Raw genomic sequence first — 16,441 nt, 5'->3', positions numbered from 1 at the left:
CTTTACTCACAATGGAAAATCTTCATCCAACTACCTGTGCTTGATGGACTAAAATTTGGGGTCTGCTTCAAAGCCTGGGTGTCTTTCTATTAGCTTCAATCAACTTTGCATCAGACCTTTAATCCCTGATCTTCTAGTCTTGTCTTGAAAAAAAAATGAGGCTTTTTTTATCCTGAGCCTTTATTACTCAAAGGAAGATTGAGAAAGATGTTTCTAATTGCTAGAAACATGAAGCTGGGATATCTAAGGCAGCGTTTGGAACAGATACTGTAGTTTGGAGATATAATTATTTACTAGTGCTTGTTCTACTACAAAAACAGAGGGCTAACACAGGTCTTTCCTTATGTTCTGGATTACTGAGTCAAAATTGCTCCTGTCTATGTTAGGAAAAGTCCTGATGACTTCTGAATAACTATATCTTACGCTGTACAACACAAGAGGACTAGCAAAAAGCCAATGCAACAACAGATAGGGGAGTACTTCAGTTAACTCTCCACCTAATTGCACAATATGGTAATTCAAATAAAGGAAACTCCTTCTGTATCCCCTTTAGCTCCTGCAGTCACATCAGGCTTTGAGAATAGTGGAACCGATGCAGTTTTGCTGCACAGTGGAAGTGTTTGCACCCCCCCCCATAAAGGGAAGCATGACTCAGCGGGATCTCCTGCACCTCAGTGCACAAAAGGGTTCTGGGAGCTAGTCCACCAGCCTAACTTCCACTGAGTGGGGGATGGCACAACAGCAGTGTAGATTGCTGAAGTCCAGAGGCTGCAATAATAACCTCATAATAACCTCAGAATGATTCCACTGCCACTCTCTCTAGCTGGGGGATGATTCCTCTTGTCGTCCGTCCTCCTCCTCCCCACCAGCACCCCGCCTGCCCCAGTATCGCACACTGGGAATAGGATTTGCCCTGGAGATATTAAAAAGGGAATTTGGGGGGGGGGGGGGGGGGGGTGAGAGAGCGCTCTACAACAAAGCCTGCTCTTACTTCCATTAGGCTAACCCTGTTAGGTAGAGTAATCTCACCCTCTCAAGCCTTTTCTCTTCCAGCCACTATTTTCAGTCTCATGTTTTGGTTAACACTTGGATGAAGAGCCAGTAGTGTAGATCCACACCTCCACGGCCAGGCAGCTTCAATTTACAGCCATATTTCTGTGAGTTTATCCCCTTAGAAACATGCAGAAATTACTCATTAGAGCAAGAAGCTTACTGCTTTTGTTTCTTTTTTTGGCTTCAGTTCTCTTTGGAGTATAATTAGGGCTGGGAAGTTAAATATAATGGACATGAGACCTGTAAAAGAACACACCAGGACTGTGGAATATGCATTATTGAAACATCAAGCTCATTTTATGTATAAATTGAGACTTTGTAGTGTAAGACTTGTTCAGCCCTCAGTTATCAGGACCTTCAGATTGTTTTTTAAATGGTATTATTGAGTTGTAGCATTGAGGGCACTGTAAATTAGGGTCCTAATCCTGCCAGTACAGGATTTCCTCTCCCATTAAAGCTGAAGTGTTTTAAATGATGCAGATCGCTTAAGACCCATGTATCCATGCTAAATCCAGATAAGAAAAATTCACTGGATGACATTTCCCTCTCAGCTGCCAAGCCAGTGCGTTAAGTTCCATCCAATCATTCACCATCAATCGTCAATGGAAGTGGAGTAGGCTATGTGGATTGTAATATTTATTTTAACGATATGTTTTTAATTCAAGTGAAGGATCCAGATGCTACTGCAATTATTGCCATGTATAAATGAATAAATAAACTCCATGCATCCTAGATCTTGGGCTTTTTTAAGGTCTGTTTAGTTAAAGAAAAAAGCCCTGTAGTGTAGGTACGAAGACTAGTGATTCAAGTTCTAAATAGTAAGCAGCCAGTTGATTTTACTGTCTTTGCTTGAGGGGAGAATGCAGGCATCACATTCTGTAGGAGTTTCAAGTAAAAGTACCAGTAAGTGAAAACATATTTATATCTACATTGACATCAGCTTTCAGAGGTACTCACTGAGGGTGAAATACAGAGGAGCATCCCTGTTTTGAGGACTTACATGGTATGTAAGTGCTGCATAGCTCTTATGCTACCCCTCTGCACAGGAGTGAATGTCACCATGAGAAAATAATGTAATTGTCGTTGAAGACCAATCTTCTTGATGTGACTAAGTAAATAGACTTTAAAGTGGTAAAATATAGTTTTGCTTTCATGTAACCCACTCTGTGTCAGGCTGACAGTTTAGGGCTCACTCTTCTGAGTCATATGTTTGGGGAGAGCAGAGGAGTAGTGCCCAAGCAGAGAGTCTCTGAGCTATCTTGCTAGTGCAGGGTAGGATATAATGCCAGTACTGTGATAGGTTCTTCGCAGATAAATAAGAAGATGGGGAGAGGTATGTGGTCCAGTGGCTAGGGAAGTGGACTGGCAGTCAGAAAACCTGGGTTCTAGTCCCAACTCTGTCCCTGGCCCGCTGGGTGACCATTGTCACTTTACCTCAGGGTATGTCTACACTGAAGCTGAGAGTAAGCCTCCAAGGGCAGGTAGGTAGGTAGACTCAAGCTAGTACATTAAAGATAGCAGTGTGGACATGGCAGTTCTATCAGAGACCCAGGCTAGCCACCCAAGATCACACGTGAGCGGGGTCAGGTGGGCTTGAGAGCCTGAGCTGCTGCCAAAGTCACATCCATACTTGCTGTTTTTCGTGTGCTAGCTTGAGCCCTGCTAGCATGAGTCAGTCACTTCCTGCTGCAGTGTAAACATGCCCTTAGTTTCCTCGTCTGTAAAATAGAGATAATGATACTTGCCCTCCTTTGTAAAGTGCTTTGAGATACACAGACAAAAAGCTCTATAGAAAAGCTAAGGCCAAGATTTTTAAAGGCACTGATGCACTGCTGGACTCAGCATCACCATGCCTAATTGATTGTCCCTAGGATTAGACTTCTAAGTGCCTAAATCCCTTTTGAAAGTGATATTTAGGTTCCTAAATCTGTTTGGCTTTGTGATGCTGAGCACAGCAACACCTAAATATATTTAAAAATCTAGGCCTAAGTGACAATCATTATTCTGAAGGTTGCAGCCAGGGACATATGCTCTGGGCTGCGGAGTCCATTGTGATTCCTGGTGAGAAGAGCCCATCCTTCCATATCAGATATTGGGGAGGCTCACCTGCTGACAACCCCAAATGAAGTCATGGACTGTGCCCTACAGAACGAGTGAAATTGGGTAACGGAGCAACTGGCAGCTTCTGAGGGTGAATAACTCCTCAGAATAAGATGCAGCCCCTACTGCTTTGTAACTCAGAGGCTTTATAAAGTTGTTCTGGGTCGGCTACTGGGGAATAGATTTGGGCCTGACTAGATCTCTACAGTACTTTTTTCCGCAGCAGGCCATAACAGCTTTGAAGGAGCAGTTTTAGTTCATTACATAAGACATAGGACACCTCTCCTCTTCACTAAGCCATCTCAGCCTTTTCTTTTCATGACCAGGACATGTTTTTTATCCGTGAACTTGACAAAAAGTTTTCAGGACTGAATCTCTTGGCCATAGTTCTGACTCCTTATAGTTTGCTTTGTCCCTTAACACAGAGGAGGCAAAAGAAAAAGAAACCCTGATAACTATCATGAAGACACTGATTGATTTTGTGAAGATGATGGTTAAATATGGAACAATCACACCAGAAGAAGGTGTTTCGTATCTGGGTAAGAGCACATACTTTACTTTTTATAATAACGTTATTCATCCTAAATTCTTATACCACTAACAGTGATAATTATATTGTCATCCCACTTGATGCCAGTCTTATTTCAGGCATGATCACTCAGAATATTGAGGAATCACTTTTATGATCATTCTTCACAACAGTATTGAATTTCATATGTTTCACTGTTTTCGTCTTATGAAATGAAAGGTTATCAATCAAATGCAAATTTAGAGGCTAATTCACTGCAGTGTTACTCCATTTTGACACTGGTGTAACTCCATTGATTTCAGTGGCATTACACTGGTTATGAATCAGGCCCTTATATTTTCCCAAAAGAAATACTACATATTGGGACCTTTATTCTGCCATCCACAAACACCTATAGTAGAGTGGGCCTAACTCTGGGGACCTGGATCACGTAAATATCCCACCATCTGTCAAGTTTGCTGCACTGTAACTTTGGGTCACAGCTCAGCCATAGGCTATGAAGCTGCTGGCTCCCAGAACCCCTTCATATCACTCTTGGCTATGCAAACTCCCTTTTCTTTGAGAGATCTTGGAATGATACAGACTCTCCCTCATAAACCTCCTCTTTTGGCATCACATATTCTTGTGATTAAGCATTAAGCATTCATAGCCATTCAAACTGAGCAGCCAGGGATGCAGGAGGAGGGCTCATCTACATGAGCTCTTCTCGACCCGTCACTTTCTCAACTATTCCTGGTCTGGTTTTGCATAATAAGTTTTTGACCTCTCAGCTAAATAAATCAGCCTGTCACAGAGCCAGGATCAGCAGTGACCTTTCATGGAGACCATAGCCTTGTATGACGTGGACAGTTGCAGATATCTGATTACTGGATCCTACTTTAATTGCATGGATTTGTTATCAATAACCTGGTCACAGACGGTACTGTAGCTCATAATGAAAATACACTGCATGATTATTTTTGTACTCTAAATAATGTAGTAAATCCCTGGACAAGTCTTGCACTCCATTCTAGTGGGCTGCTAAAAGCATCATATGTTCAGACAACATCTGTCAGTATTTGGTCCTTTACTGCACAGTCTCTGTATGTGTATTAAGGGTGCCACATACAATAAAGTGGTTGATATAAGTACTGTGGAGGTTTCACTATCATCGTTGCAAATGGAGATAGTGTGGCCTGTATGCTTTTCACCATAGTGTCATGTCAAAACATAACTGGCTCATTTTATCTCTAATCTAACTCCACTGAAGTCAATGGAGTTACACTGGGGACACATTTAGCCTATTAATATTTAGGACATTTGTTCAAATTGGCTTTTCTTTGGGTATATAAATACTTCAATCCTGGAAACAAATTGCCAGGATGACACAGTGGGGAAGAGGACAGGGATTAGGTTAAGAGTTTTTGGTGACAAAACATATTCTAGCAACTGATGTAGTCAGGTTATGCCTCGCAAACCTGTGATTTGTAGAGAGAGAGAGAGAGAGAGAGAGATTTTTTTGTGCTCCATCAAAGCAATTTACTGTAATGGAAAAAGCTCTTTCATAGGTCTCAAGTTGCTTCTGTGGTAATCTTTTTTTAGATTTACTGTTGACTGACTTGAGAAATGAGTTTAAATTTGACCTTCATAGATTGAGCAAATATTTTCAAGTGTTCAAGGATAGAAAACACATGAGAATATTAGCTTGGTATAGTGGCATAGTCAATGTTATACATCTAAACATTACAAAATGATTTAATATACATGTAAATTCTGCCATATGTACAAGTGCTATTTAGTGACGTCTAGGTGCTACAGATATGGGCTCAATGTATAACACATACACAGTAAAAAATATAATTATTATAAATGTGTCAGAAGAAAAAATTGCCTTTATTAAAAAAAACACAGCTATTTAATTTCTCCCTCTGACCAGAATTAGTCGGCAGCATCAAATCCCATGTTGCTTGACAAAGGAGGAAATACTTAGAGTATCTGAGCAGATGGAACTATATTCTCACCCTGTTTTACTACACCATTAAGCTGCATAAATTACTTTTGCCTGTCTTATGACTGAAGCCATGTGGAAACTACATCCCTGAATTATATATTAAAAATAATAAATCATTTATTAAATCAAGTCATAAGCTTTTGTGTCTTCCATGGACATAGAGGCAGTGAGTTTAAATGCATCTACCAGTAACCGCTGGTTTGGGATTTGAAACCACAGCATTATGTCATCATCACTATATCCCACTCGGGGGGAAAATTTCTTGCTGCAACAGTGAATGATGCTATTAGGTTTAGCCCTAAGTTGCACAGGATCTAGCTGAAGGATGGTGCTGGGGAAACACACACACGGAGAGAAAAACAAAATTGATAATTAAATATATAAAACCAATACATATTGAAAGTCTTGTAATGTAACTAATCCATAATGCAGAAGCCATACATCAAGAAACACTATATATGTAAAACCAGTGATGCACTTTAGCAGAAAGCACAAGTCTGGAAGCATTAAAGAGAAGCTAGAACAAACTGACGTAAAATGTGCATTCATCCAAAACACATCATACTAGGCAACGTCCTGCAGTTGGCAGAATGCCAGCTATCCTCCCAACACACTCCACTTTTTAACTACTGATGCCACACTTTGGGGGGAAATTCTTCAGCAATGTGAAAGCCCTGCAGTATGTTTCCAGGGAGACTCTTCCCCTTTACAAATTCTTTCTGGGGAGTACCCCTGCCCTGTGAAGGTTGGATGCTATTTTAGTAAAAATGTTTGCAGCCAAAAAAGAGTATAAAGGGTGTCAGGGTAAAAGGGACAACATGGATATAGGGTACAGTTTTATTGCCTGGGCTTAGAAAAATTCCAGAAAGCTTGCATACATTTCAAATATTAAACTCTGGTGTATGGGAGATCTATTTTCATTGGCTTGGGGAGTGGAGAGGAGCAGCAGAATTTCTGGAGCAGGGAGATCTAGGAATGTTAGTGACTTGTGGTGAAAATTCATGCAAGTGATGCACAGATGAAAGGGCAGACAGCTGTTCTCTACACTTCATGACCCATAGCAACTAATAAATAATAAAGCAAATAGGCAGATGGTCTACATCCCTCTAACACACATTCCTCAAAATCCAATATTTAAAATGGCAGGTTGAGATTTTCAGTGCAGTCTATGAAATTTAGACATGTTGTCGGCCACTAAAGCTAATTGTAGATGTGTGTCTACTGTCCTCCAGACTGCTTTGAAAAATCTATCGGAGAGACTGAATCCAGGCAGTTTCTGAACAATGCAAAGGAGCATTCGAGCCCTTCAGAGTGGGGAAGTTGGGTTATTGTATGCCGAATAGGACACATAGTTCATTATATTTATACTTTGAAGATAAGGCTTCTACTTATTTAACAACTAGCTGATTCTGGATGTTCTACAAACAATTTGAGACTGATCAGTAAAGGCCCAAATCCTGCAAGGTGCCAAGTGCCTCCTTAGAGGTGCTGACAGGCCTCATCTCCTGTTCAAGTTAATGGCAAAACTACCATTGACTTCAGCAGGACAGGATCAAGGCCACATTATACAGATCCTTGTGCAATGCACCATTTTAATATTGGAGTATGAACAACATATCACTTTCCTTCTGTAGCTTTCGTTCACTGTGCTGAGTAGAAGCATGATGGAGTTTCCCTTTGATCGCTTGTCTCTCCTATCTGAGGCATGTGTCTATAACGATGAGATAAATATATACAGGCTGAACAGCACAAAGAAAGGGATTTCTCTGTGTGCTGCGAGAGTCTCCTCTCCAGTGTGTTGCATGTGGGTTCCCCACCACCATATTATCACCCCAGCTGGTGATAATATGGTGGAAGGGTATCTCCATGTAGGTGAATCTTTTTTTTTTTTCAGGTGTTGAATTGCTCTTAATTTATCTGGAGCTAATCCAGAACTGCACTATGGTGCTTTATAACTGGTTGTGAGGCTAGGATTTCCTTCTTTCTGGTTGGGCAGATGAAGATGGGTGCAGGTTAATCTATCATCCCACTCTTCTATTGATTCTAAATGCATAAAGAAAATCATCTAGTTTTAATAAATATTTAGTGTGAAAGCCTGCCAGGATCCCAAACAAATAGCATGGCTCCCAAAAGAGCTCCAGTTCATATAAATATGGTAATGAATTACTTAACACTTAACCTATACTCTTTAGAGAATAGGGGGTTACATTTTACCTCTTGGCATTGCATTTATGGGGGTAATATGGTAGCAATCTTATCCTTTGCCATCCCAATTCAATAAAATCTGCACTAGCACATGAACTTCTAACCCCATGTATCCCCCAAGTGTAGGTTATGTTGCGTAACATGCCGCCTTAATGTATCGTATCCCTTCTAGTACAGGGGTTCTCGAACTGGGGGTCCTGACCCCCCAGGCAGCCCTGGGGTTATTACGTGGGGGGTCGTAAGCTGTCATCCTCCACCCCAAACCTCACTTCACCTCCAACATTTATAATAGTGTTAAATATTAAAAATGTGTTTTAATTTATATGGGGGGTCACACTCATAGGCTTGCTGTGTGAAAGGGGTCACCAGTACAAAAGTTTGAGAACCACTGCTCTAGTGGCTAGTGTACAGAAGATAATAGCCTACTATTGCAATCAGCTAATGGAGTTACTCCTTTAGCTCCAGTGAGAGAGACTTATGCTTTGGTGCTAGACGTCTTGTATTGTATCTTCAGTGATGACCTGGGTGGGTCAGTTTATTTTCAGTATCCAAATTAAGGTCTACATGCCCTGCTTTTGTACAGCATGGAAGGGAGCAAATTTGTAGAGAATCCACATAAAGTGGAATTTGGGGGCACGGTCTGCATGATGATAAGAAAAGGCATCTACATGGTATGTTTCCTCCCACCATATAGTCGCTTGTGGCAACTTTGCACCAGGAATATAGATTGCCTATGATTAAAGGAGCCAGGTGGAGAGGGGAGGAGTCAGGGAACATGTTCCTCTGTGCAACAGTACCCTGAGCAGAAGTAACTCATGTTATGTTTTCCCAATCTAGACAGGGCCTTGGTGGGTGGGAAATATCAGGCTGCTCCAAGTAGCATGGATAAAAGCTTGGGGACAGAGGAGGGAAAGGGGACAAAGGCAGAATCAAAGAGAGAGAACGGGCAGAGTGTGGGGCACAAAGGGGAGAACAGGAGGAAACGAGGATTCATGTGTAGGCAGATTGCCCCGTCTGTAATTCCGTAGGTATATAAATGGGAGGATTTGGCCGTTATTACCCAGGATGACTGGTTGGGTTTTGAGCAAGTGCCGTCTCCTTGGCATCCTAAGTAGCTACTGAAGTGTGAAGGGGAATAGCGAAACATGACAAGGAGGAGAGATGAAAGCAGAGCAGTGAGAAGGAAAACACGTTTAAGTGTTCTGTGGATTTGCTGTCTCTGATGGATTTCCCGCTTAACCTGCTCTGAGTAAAGCAATTAGCATGTTGTGGTTAGAGGTGATGCAGCAGTGGCACCTATAGAGAGCTGTAACATGCCGGACACAGAACCAAAAGCAGACCAGTTCTGAGGAAAAGTAGACATGGCTTCATCTCTTCAATATTTATAGTATTTGAGTCAGAACCACCTCCTTACTTCAAATCTGAGCCAGAGCCACCTCTTTCACACCTCCTTCCAGCTCTGAATCACTGTCAGATTCTCTCGCCCCTTCCACAACTGAGTAGGAGATTATTTTGGTTGGAACTGGACATGAACAGATGTCTCTGTGCATGTCCCCTTCGCCTTGTCATTTGTTTCTCATGGGCTATTCAGAGAAGGATTCTAAATGACATGACATACCAGCAGGGGTAGGTGGTTCATAGGTAGGCACACACCCTCCGTATGAGGGTGGACATACCTGGAGTTTTTAAAACTAGTTTGTCCTTTCTCTAAAGATATTACTCATAATACAATTTTACTGTAACACTATATTGGAGCCAAATTGTACCTCTGAAGGAAATCCCACCAGGAGGGGAAAGAAGACCCAGGAATCTCCATGTGGTTCAGCTGCAAAGATTTTCTCTGGTGGAAAGTTTTGAGGACACAGGGAGTGCAGACCCCAAACCCTTCAGACCCTGGGGAAATGCACCTCTGATCCCATGGGGGCACTGACCCGCTGTGCTGCTCTCATGCTGTCTCTGCTACCATTTGGGATGCTAAAGTGGGTGTTCTTTCCTTGGCCCTCCTGCACAGTGCCCCTCAGAGCTCCACCACAACACAGACCAGTGCCCAGGAGACACAACCTGGACTATAATTGGGAGACACAAGGACACAGCTGAGTACACTGCCAAGCTTGTGCAGTACTCCTCAATACAGCCACTCCAGACACTGAGCCTGAACATGTTCCCATTGAAACCAATGGCAAAATTTCCAGCTACTTAGGTTGGATCAGAACTGGGCCAATAGCGTAATGCAGAGAGCAGAAAAGTGTCCAGCAGCCTGTTCCTCTTTCAGCCACTGTTACTGCATCTGACTTGCCAGGTGAAAGCCTCCCTGTCAATGTAGGATACACATAGGTTGGTGAATGTAACTTACATGATGAGCGGAAGGAAGGATGGGGGCTGTGGCAGGAGTGTATAAGCAGGTGTGACATAAGGCGGGCACCCCATGAATATAATTAAGCCTTATCAAACCCCTCATTACACAGTGCCAGTTGCTGTTCTTGCTACAACCTTCTGCCCCCATCAACACATAAATTACATCTACTTATATGCACACACTCACCAATGTTTAACTTTCACCACCATGTAGGACACCTCTTAGTTTGGCCCTAAACCTTCCATCTCAAAAAAGGGATGTGTTGGTCAGCCAGCCCTCCTGGGTCCTAAGGGCCAAATCCACTCCTTCGCACCATAAAGAGGCACCAAAGGGATGGTCTGGATCCATCCACTCTTATCTAGAAGGACATTGGGGGTCAGTCTCCCTTGGCCAATCTATGGGACGGCATTGAATTCAACAGCAAAACAAGTCAAATGGTTTTCCTGCTTTCCCCAGAGACAGTGTGGCGCTTGTGTGGGTTGTCCCAGAACAAAAATTTCAATAATGACCTGACCCTACATTTCTTTCCCATCCAAAGCCCCAGAGGCTTCAAGTGGGAGTTCTTCAGTCTAGAGAGAGTGCCAGATCTGACTCCAGAAAGAGCCAATGGCAGCCCCAGATTGAAAAGCATGTGACTGCCGGCCTAGGACATGGCACTGAGATTCTGAAAGGATTTGCCCCATATTGTAGTGTATAGATATGGACATCTTGGGCCAAGGGAGAAATCTGAGTGACATGTGAGCTCATAGCATATCCACAGGCTCATCAGCTGAATTACTATAGGGAGGTTTCAGTTGTTTCAGTATTACTAGTCCCCTCTCATTGAACCACTCCTCCCTCATTGACTCTCCAAACCCCATGAAACACCCTTTCAACTAAAAAGAGGATATTACGTTTCATTCCTCTGTTCTTGCAAATACCATGGCTCTTCTTCTACGTCCCTTTGCTGACTTCTTCCCGCTCTCCCTGCTGGATCTCTTAATATCTTCTCTGTTGATGTTTAGTTTCTCTGATTCTTGAAAGCCCAGTGCTTTGCACCCTGTCACTTTTTTTTTTGTTTGTGGTGAAAAGATCATTTTCCTTCCCCTTTGTTGTTATTTAACAGCTCAGCATAAGGACTGCCTTCTGGAGTCAGTGTCTCTGTAGGCACATCTGAGCACTGAAACCGTACATGTGGGATTAGGACTAGGATGTTGGCGGGGGAGGGTGCCATTTATCTGAATTTCCCAAATTAAATTTCTCCCCTTGAGTTACAGCTGGGTTTACATGACCCCTGTCCCACTCCAGTGCCCTTCGCAAGATGCATGCTATCAAACTGTTACTTAATGGGCTGCCCAGGCAGTATGAGCAGCCCCACAGAGGGAGGGGTTTAGATAGGAGGAGGAATTGCATCATATGGCTCTTGAGAGATTTCCCATCTGGCTAACCTCAGAGTGATGTTGTTGAAATGCTCTGGAGCAGGTTTCAGAGTAGCAGCCGTGTTAGTCTGTGTTCGCAAGAAGAAAAGGAGTACTAGTGGCACCTTAGAGACTAACCAATGTGGTTCTCAACCTGCGGCCCAATCAGCACACAGCTGTGGCCATAGGCGCTGGTTTGTAATGGCACTGGTGGGTGCTCGACCCCCCTTTGCCCCCATCCCCACCCGACTCCACCCCTGCCTGCCCTCTCCTGCCCCCATTCCACCCTCTTCCCCAAAGTCCCCGCCCCAACTCCGCCCCCTCCCTGCCCCTATTCGACTCCTTCCCCAAATCCACTCCCCGGTCCTGGCTCTTCTCTGCCTCCTCCCCTGAGCATGCCATGTTCCCACTCCTCCCCGCTCCCTCCCAGAGCTTGCTGTGAGGGAGGTGGAGGAGGTGGAGTGGAGGTGAGGTGGGGTGGGGAGCTTGGCTGCCGTTGGGTGCAGAGTACCCACTAATTTTTCCCTGTGGGTGCTCCAGCCCCGGAGCACCCACGGAGTCGGCACCTATGGCTACGGCCCCCTGTGACATCTTCAGGACCATACAGGTAGTATGTATATTGTGTGGAGGTGGCCCACACAACACAGAGAGAGCTGCATATGCAGCCCACGATGATAAATAGGTTGAGAACCACTGCTCTGGAGGGCGCCGCGTCTAGCTATCCCGAGCCGCAGGAAGGAGTTAGCTTGACGCCCAGCCTTTGTGGGAGGGGATTACACAGGAATAACAAAGGAAATCCTGACACTGCTTCCGCCTCAAACAAACAAACTAACTAACTCTTAATTGTGATGTCCCCCTCAGAGTGTCCTCTCCTTCTCATTGCTGATTACCAAGAGAGCAGTGTGTGAGGCTGCATCTGTCTCCTTTCAGACCAACCTGCCCCTCTTGGCTGATTCATTCCATGGTGCCCCCACCCGGGATATGTGACCTGACACGACACTCTCATGAGTGGTAATGGTGAGGCTGCAGGTTGTGACACCATGCAGGCAGATTCTAAAGGAGACATGTTCACATGTAAAAATATTCTGGTGATAAGTGTGTTGGGAAGAAGTACCAGAAACATGCATGACAAATTCACAAGGCTTAAGTAAGAATTGGACATTTACTCTGCCAGAATTTCCCAGTGATCCTTGTGTTCTGACAGATGATCAACAGTAAGAAGGAGCCACACCCCAGCCTCGGGGGGCAGTTTTGCTGGCCACATGGTGTACATACATGACATATAGCCATTACTTTTTTTAGGAAGCCCTGTCTCCTGCTCTCCCACACTTCACCCTTGAGAGTGAGAGTTCCATGTTTCTTGCAGAATGTAGCAGTCAGGGGAGGTTATCATCATGGAAAGAGCAGGGTTCTCTTAGGTAGCTGGGGCGAGTTCTGTGGATGTTTGTGTGTTTATGCCTGTGTATGGCCTGGATGTCACAAAAGCATGGAGCAGCACAGCTAGAGCTTCACAACAAACAGTAGAGGCCTCAGCCTCCTAGCCAGTGGCAGACTGTCAGCATTCTGGTCCTGCACCAGTGCCCCCTGTGGGTGTTGATGGGTTATACACGAACTCCAGATCTGGTTACTCAAGTGGCTGTAGCACTCTGAAGGGGATGGAGTCTCAGCTCTCCAGCCGAGTCCCTCTGGATGCTTACCCCTTTCGGGACCTGGGGAACAAACAAACAGCATAGCAATGGGGAGTCTAGAAGGACCTAAAAGCTATGGTCTGAGCTGATGATATGGAGGCAGACTCCCTTGGTAGAAAATGACGTGACAATAGTTGCTAGATGTTCAAAGTATCTCCCTCTTCCCACCATCACCTCTGTCTTGTGTGGGTTCAGCTTCAGCCAGCTTGCTTAAATCCAGGTGCTGGTTATGGCTGGCCAATGGGACAGCTGGAAAGGGTGCTCCTTGTGTCAGAAGTAATGAAGATGTAGGGTTGGGTGTTGTCTGAATGTTGCTGCCATTTGAGACCATGGTGCCTTAGGATTGCTCTTTTAACTTGGTGTGGATGTTAAATAGGATGGAGGAGAGACTCGACACTCCAGAGGTGAGTTCTCTGGAGGCAAAGGGGCCGTTACCTATCACTATCACATCTCTCTGCAGTATCCCTAGAGGAAGGATGTGGGCCATTTCAGTGCTTCCCTCTGAGGAAGGACAGTAGTATGCCATGATCAGTGATGATAAATGCCACAGACAGATCCAGATGTCCATAGATGTGTCACTGTGGACATCTTTCTCCTGTCTATGGGCAAGAGTGAATCATCCATCAGCAAAACCAGTGCTACCTCCATTTCATGACTGCAACCCACCTCTCGTTCAGTGCTGGAGGCCAATCTCTAGCTACTAGTAGTTCATATAACCCCTTTTTGATGGGGTGAGATATGTGAAGCTGATTAAGGGCCAAATACTGCATTCAGTTTCACTGGTGAAAAGCCATGGAAGTCAACAGAATTACTTGTGTTTACATCAGTGTAACAGAGAGCAGAATTTGGCCCAAATTATTGAGCCAGCCTGACATTCCATGCAGGAGGGAGCAGTGAATCGTATATACTCAAGTCAATACATAAACAATTACTGAGCAGACTTGCATCTTGTGAGAGATGGAAAGAGAGCTTGCAAGACCTCTCAGATCACCCATTGCAAGAAGCAGGAGAGCCTGGTTGAGCTCTGCTTTTCTTGGTGACTGAAACATACATCAACGTACTGGCAACTAGCAGCACAAACTCTTATGCTGAAGCCTGCTACAGCATGTTAAACTGATTTCTTTACCTGTAGTTAAGATTGCTGTCAGGAGCTATGATCATCACATTCTGTTTAAAAACCCAGCATTTCTATGCTGCATGGGAACAACACAACAGAACAAGTCTTTTGCAGAAGTGTTGTTTAATGCCATAAATTTTTGTCATCAGTCAACTTTCAAATTAAGTTGACAAGTGAACAAGTTTAGAATGTGAAAGTGCCTCCTAGGCACAGGTTGATTATGCAAAGAAATGATGTCTTTCCAGGAAATGTTACAAAACCCCGGAAACCCTCATGAAAAGATCTGTACACAGGGGCAGAAGTATCAGCGTTGGATTTCATTATTCATTCAGCTAAACTTTAGCATGGGCAGATTACTCACTGCCCACTAACAAGCCCATAGTCATTTAAGTAATAATAATTGGCTCTCACAACAATAATTGGCTCTTACACAACAATTTCAAAGGGGTTCATGACAATAGATTAGTATTACTATCCCATTTTACAAATGAGAAACTGAGGCAGAGAGGTGTAAGGCTAATCATTTTTAAGGGGGCCTCTGATTTTAGGTGCCTTCGTTTTTTGGGTGCCCAATTAGAGAAACTTTGGGCCTGATTTTCAGAAGAGCTGAGTTCTCACATTTCTAGCTGAAGTCAGAGGGAAATGCGGTACTCTGGACCTCTGTAAATTTGTCTCTTGATGTCTCAAATTGCATACCCAAAATAAGAGGCCACTTTGCAAAATGGCCCCAGTGACTCACCCAAGATCAAAGAGTAAGCTAGTGGTAGAGCTGGGAGTAGAAACCAGATCTGCTTGATGTCTGGATCTAACCATTAGACAACAGTGCCTTCATGATAGGTAACAACATTCTCAAAGCCTATTGCCCTTGGGATAGCTGTTTTACTAACCTGAGTCACATCCATTAGCTCCTTAGCTCTTGTTTTGTTGTCTTGATTAGTACCATTACAAAGAGGTGGCCAGGCTGACAAAAGGTCAACACCTTTATGAATTCTTTCTCTGTAACAAATAGGTTGCTAGGGTAACCAGACTAGAAAAGTCATCAGATCTTGTTAGACCACCAAATAGGACATTCAGTTGCTTAGCTACTGGCCCTGCACATGTCATTTCTGAGATGACTCACGCCATTAATGTAACTCAAAGCAAACATCATTCAACCGTGGTCCATCCACATCTGATGGAAACACCAGTGCTTTGAAAAAATGAAAACTGCTGGGGGGGAGGGGAAATTAATTTGGAAAAAAAGGAAGCAACCAATCCTCTTTGATAAGAATCTGGCCTCTTGGGTAATCGTATCACTGTTGTGTGTGAGAATGTGTCATTGCAATCCCCATTAATGGCTTGCACAGCTAACTCCCAATATATGAAACTGAAAATACAGTAGTTCGCTAAATGTTTATATTAATGTTAACGTGCCATGCAGCTAACTAGGCAGCTTCAAAGTTTTGCTTGTAAAAAGCACTCCCTATTGAAAGGGCTTCTATAAGAAATTGTCCACATCTACTTGTGAGGACTAGAGTTTTATACATCAGCTTTTGAAGATTAAACTTTTTTTTATCATCATGTTTTGTTCTATGTTGATTTCAGTGATAAACCCCAATTTACTAGTCGTAAACAATGCTAATTTTATGTATATATATATACTTGCATTGCTGGTGAACAACAGACATTATTGTCTTGTGCACAGAGTACTCAACAAGATGATAACGTGTATTGTTTATCAGCAATAAATTGAGTTGAAATTGGACTGCACTGATAATATAGAAAAATACAAAGAAATGTTAGGCATGTGGGTGGGAATTGCAGAAGCAGTGAAGTGACTGAGGAGCACAAATCCCATTGGGTCTTGTAGATTATCATGTAATTAGTTATGCTTTTTCATTTATATTGTGGCGTTAGTCTAGAATTTGCTTGTTCTTTCAGCAACCTTTTAAAAGTACAGTTGAACATCAATCCACAATTCTATACTTAAGAACATAAGAATGGCCCTACTGGCTCAGACCAAAGGT

The 16,441-nt window shown here is 43.5% G+C and overlaps 1 protein-coding gene across 4 annotated transcripts in view; it reads left to right on the top strand.

Annotated features, from left to right (window-relative positions):
• SCG3 (secretogranin III) overlaps positions 1 to 16,441 on the top strand; it is a 51,338-nt gene that overhangs the window by 20,082 nt on the left and 14,815 nt on the right. For all 4 annotated transcript variants that reach the window (XM_027818845.3, XM_027818847.3, XM_043523397.1 and 1 more), the window contains one exon: positions 3,579 to 3,692. In XM_027818845.3, coding sequence (XP_027674646.1) covers positions 3,579 to 3,692 — 114 coding nt within the window. The remainder of the gene's footprint in view (positions 1 to 3,578; positions 3,693 to 16,441) is intronic.

The sequence above is a fragment of the Chelonia mydas genome, chromosome 10, assembly GCF_015237465.2.
Source record: "Chelonia mydas isolate rCheMyd1 chromosome 10, rCheMyd1.pri.v2, whole genome shotgun sequence".
NCBI lineage: Eukaryota > Metazoa > Chordata > Testudines > Cheloniidae > Chelonia > Chelonia mydas.
The sequence above is the reverse complement of the archived record's forward strand: the minus strand, read 5'-3'. Positions and strand labels throughout refer to the sequence as shown.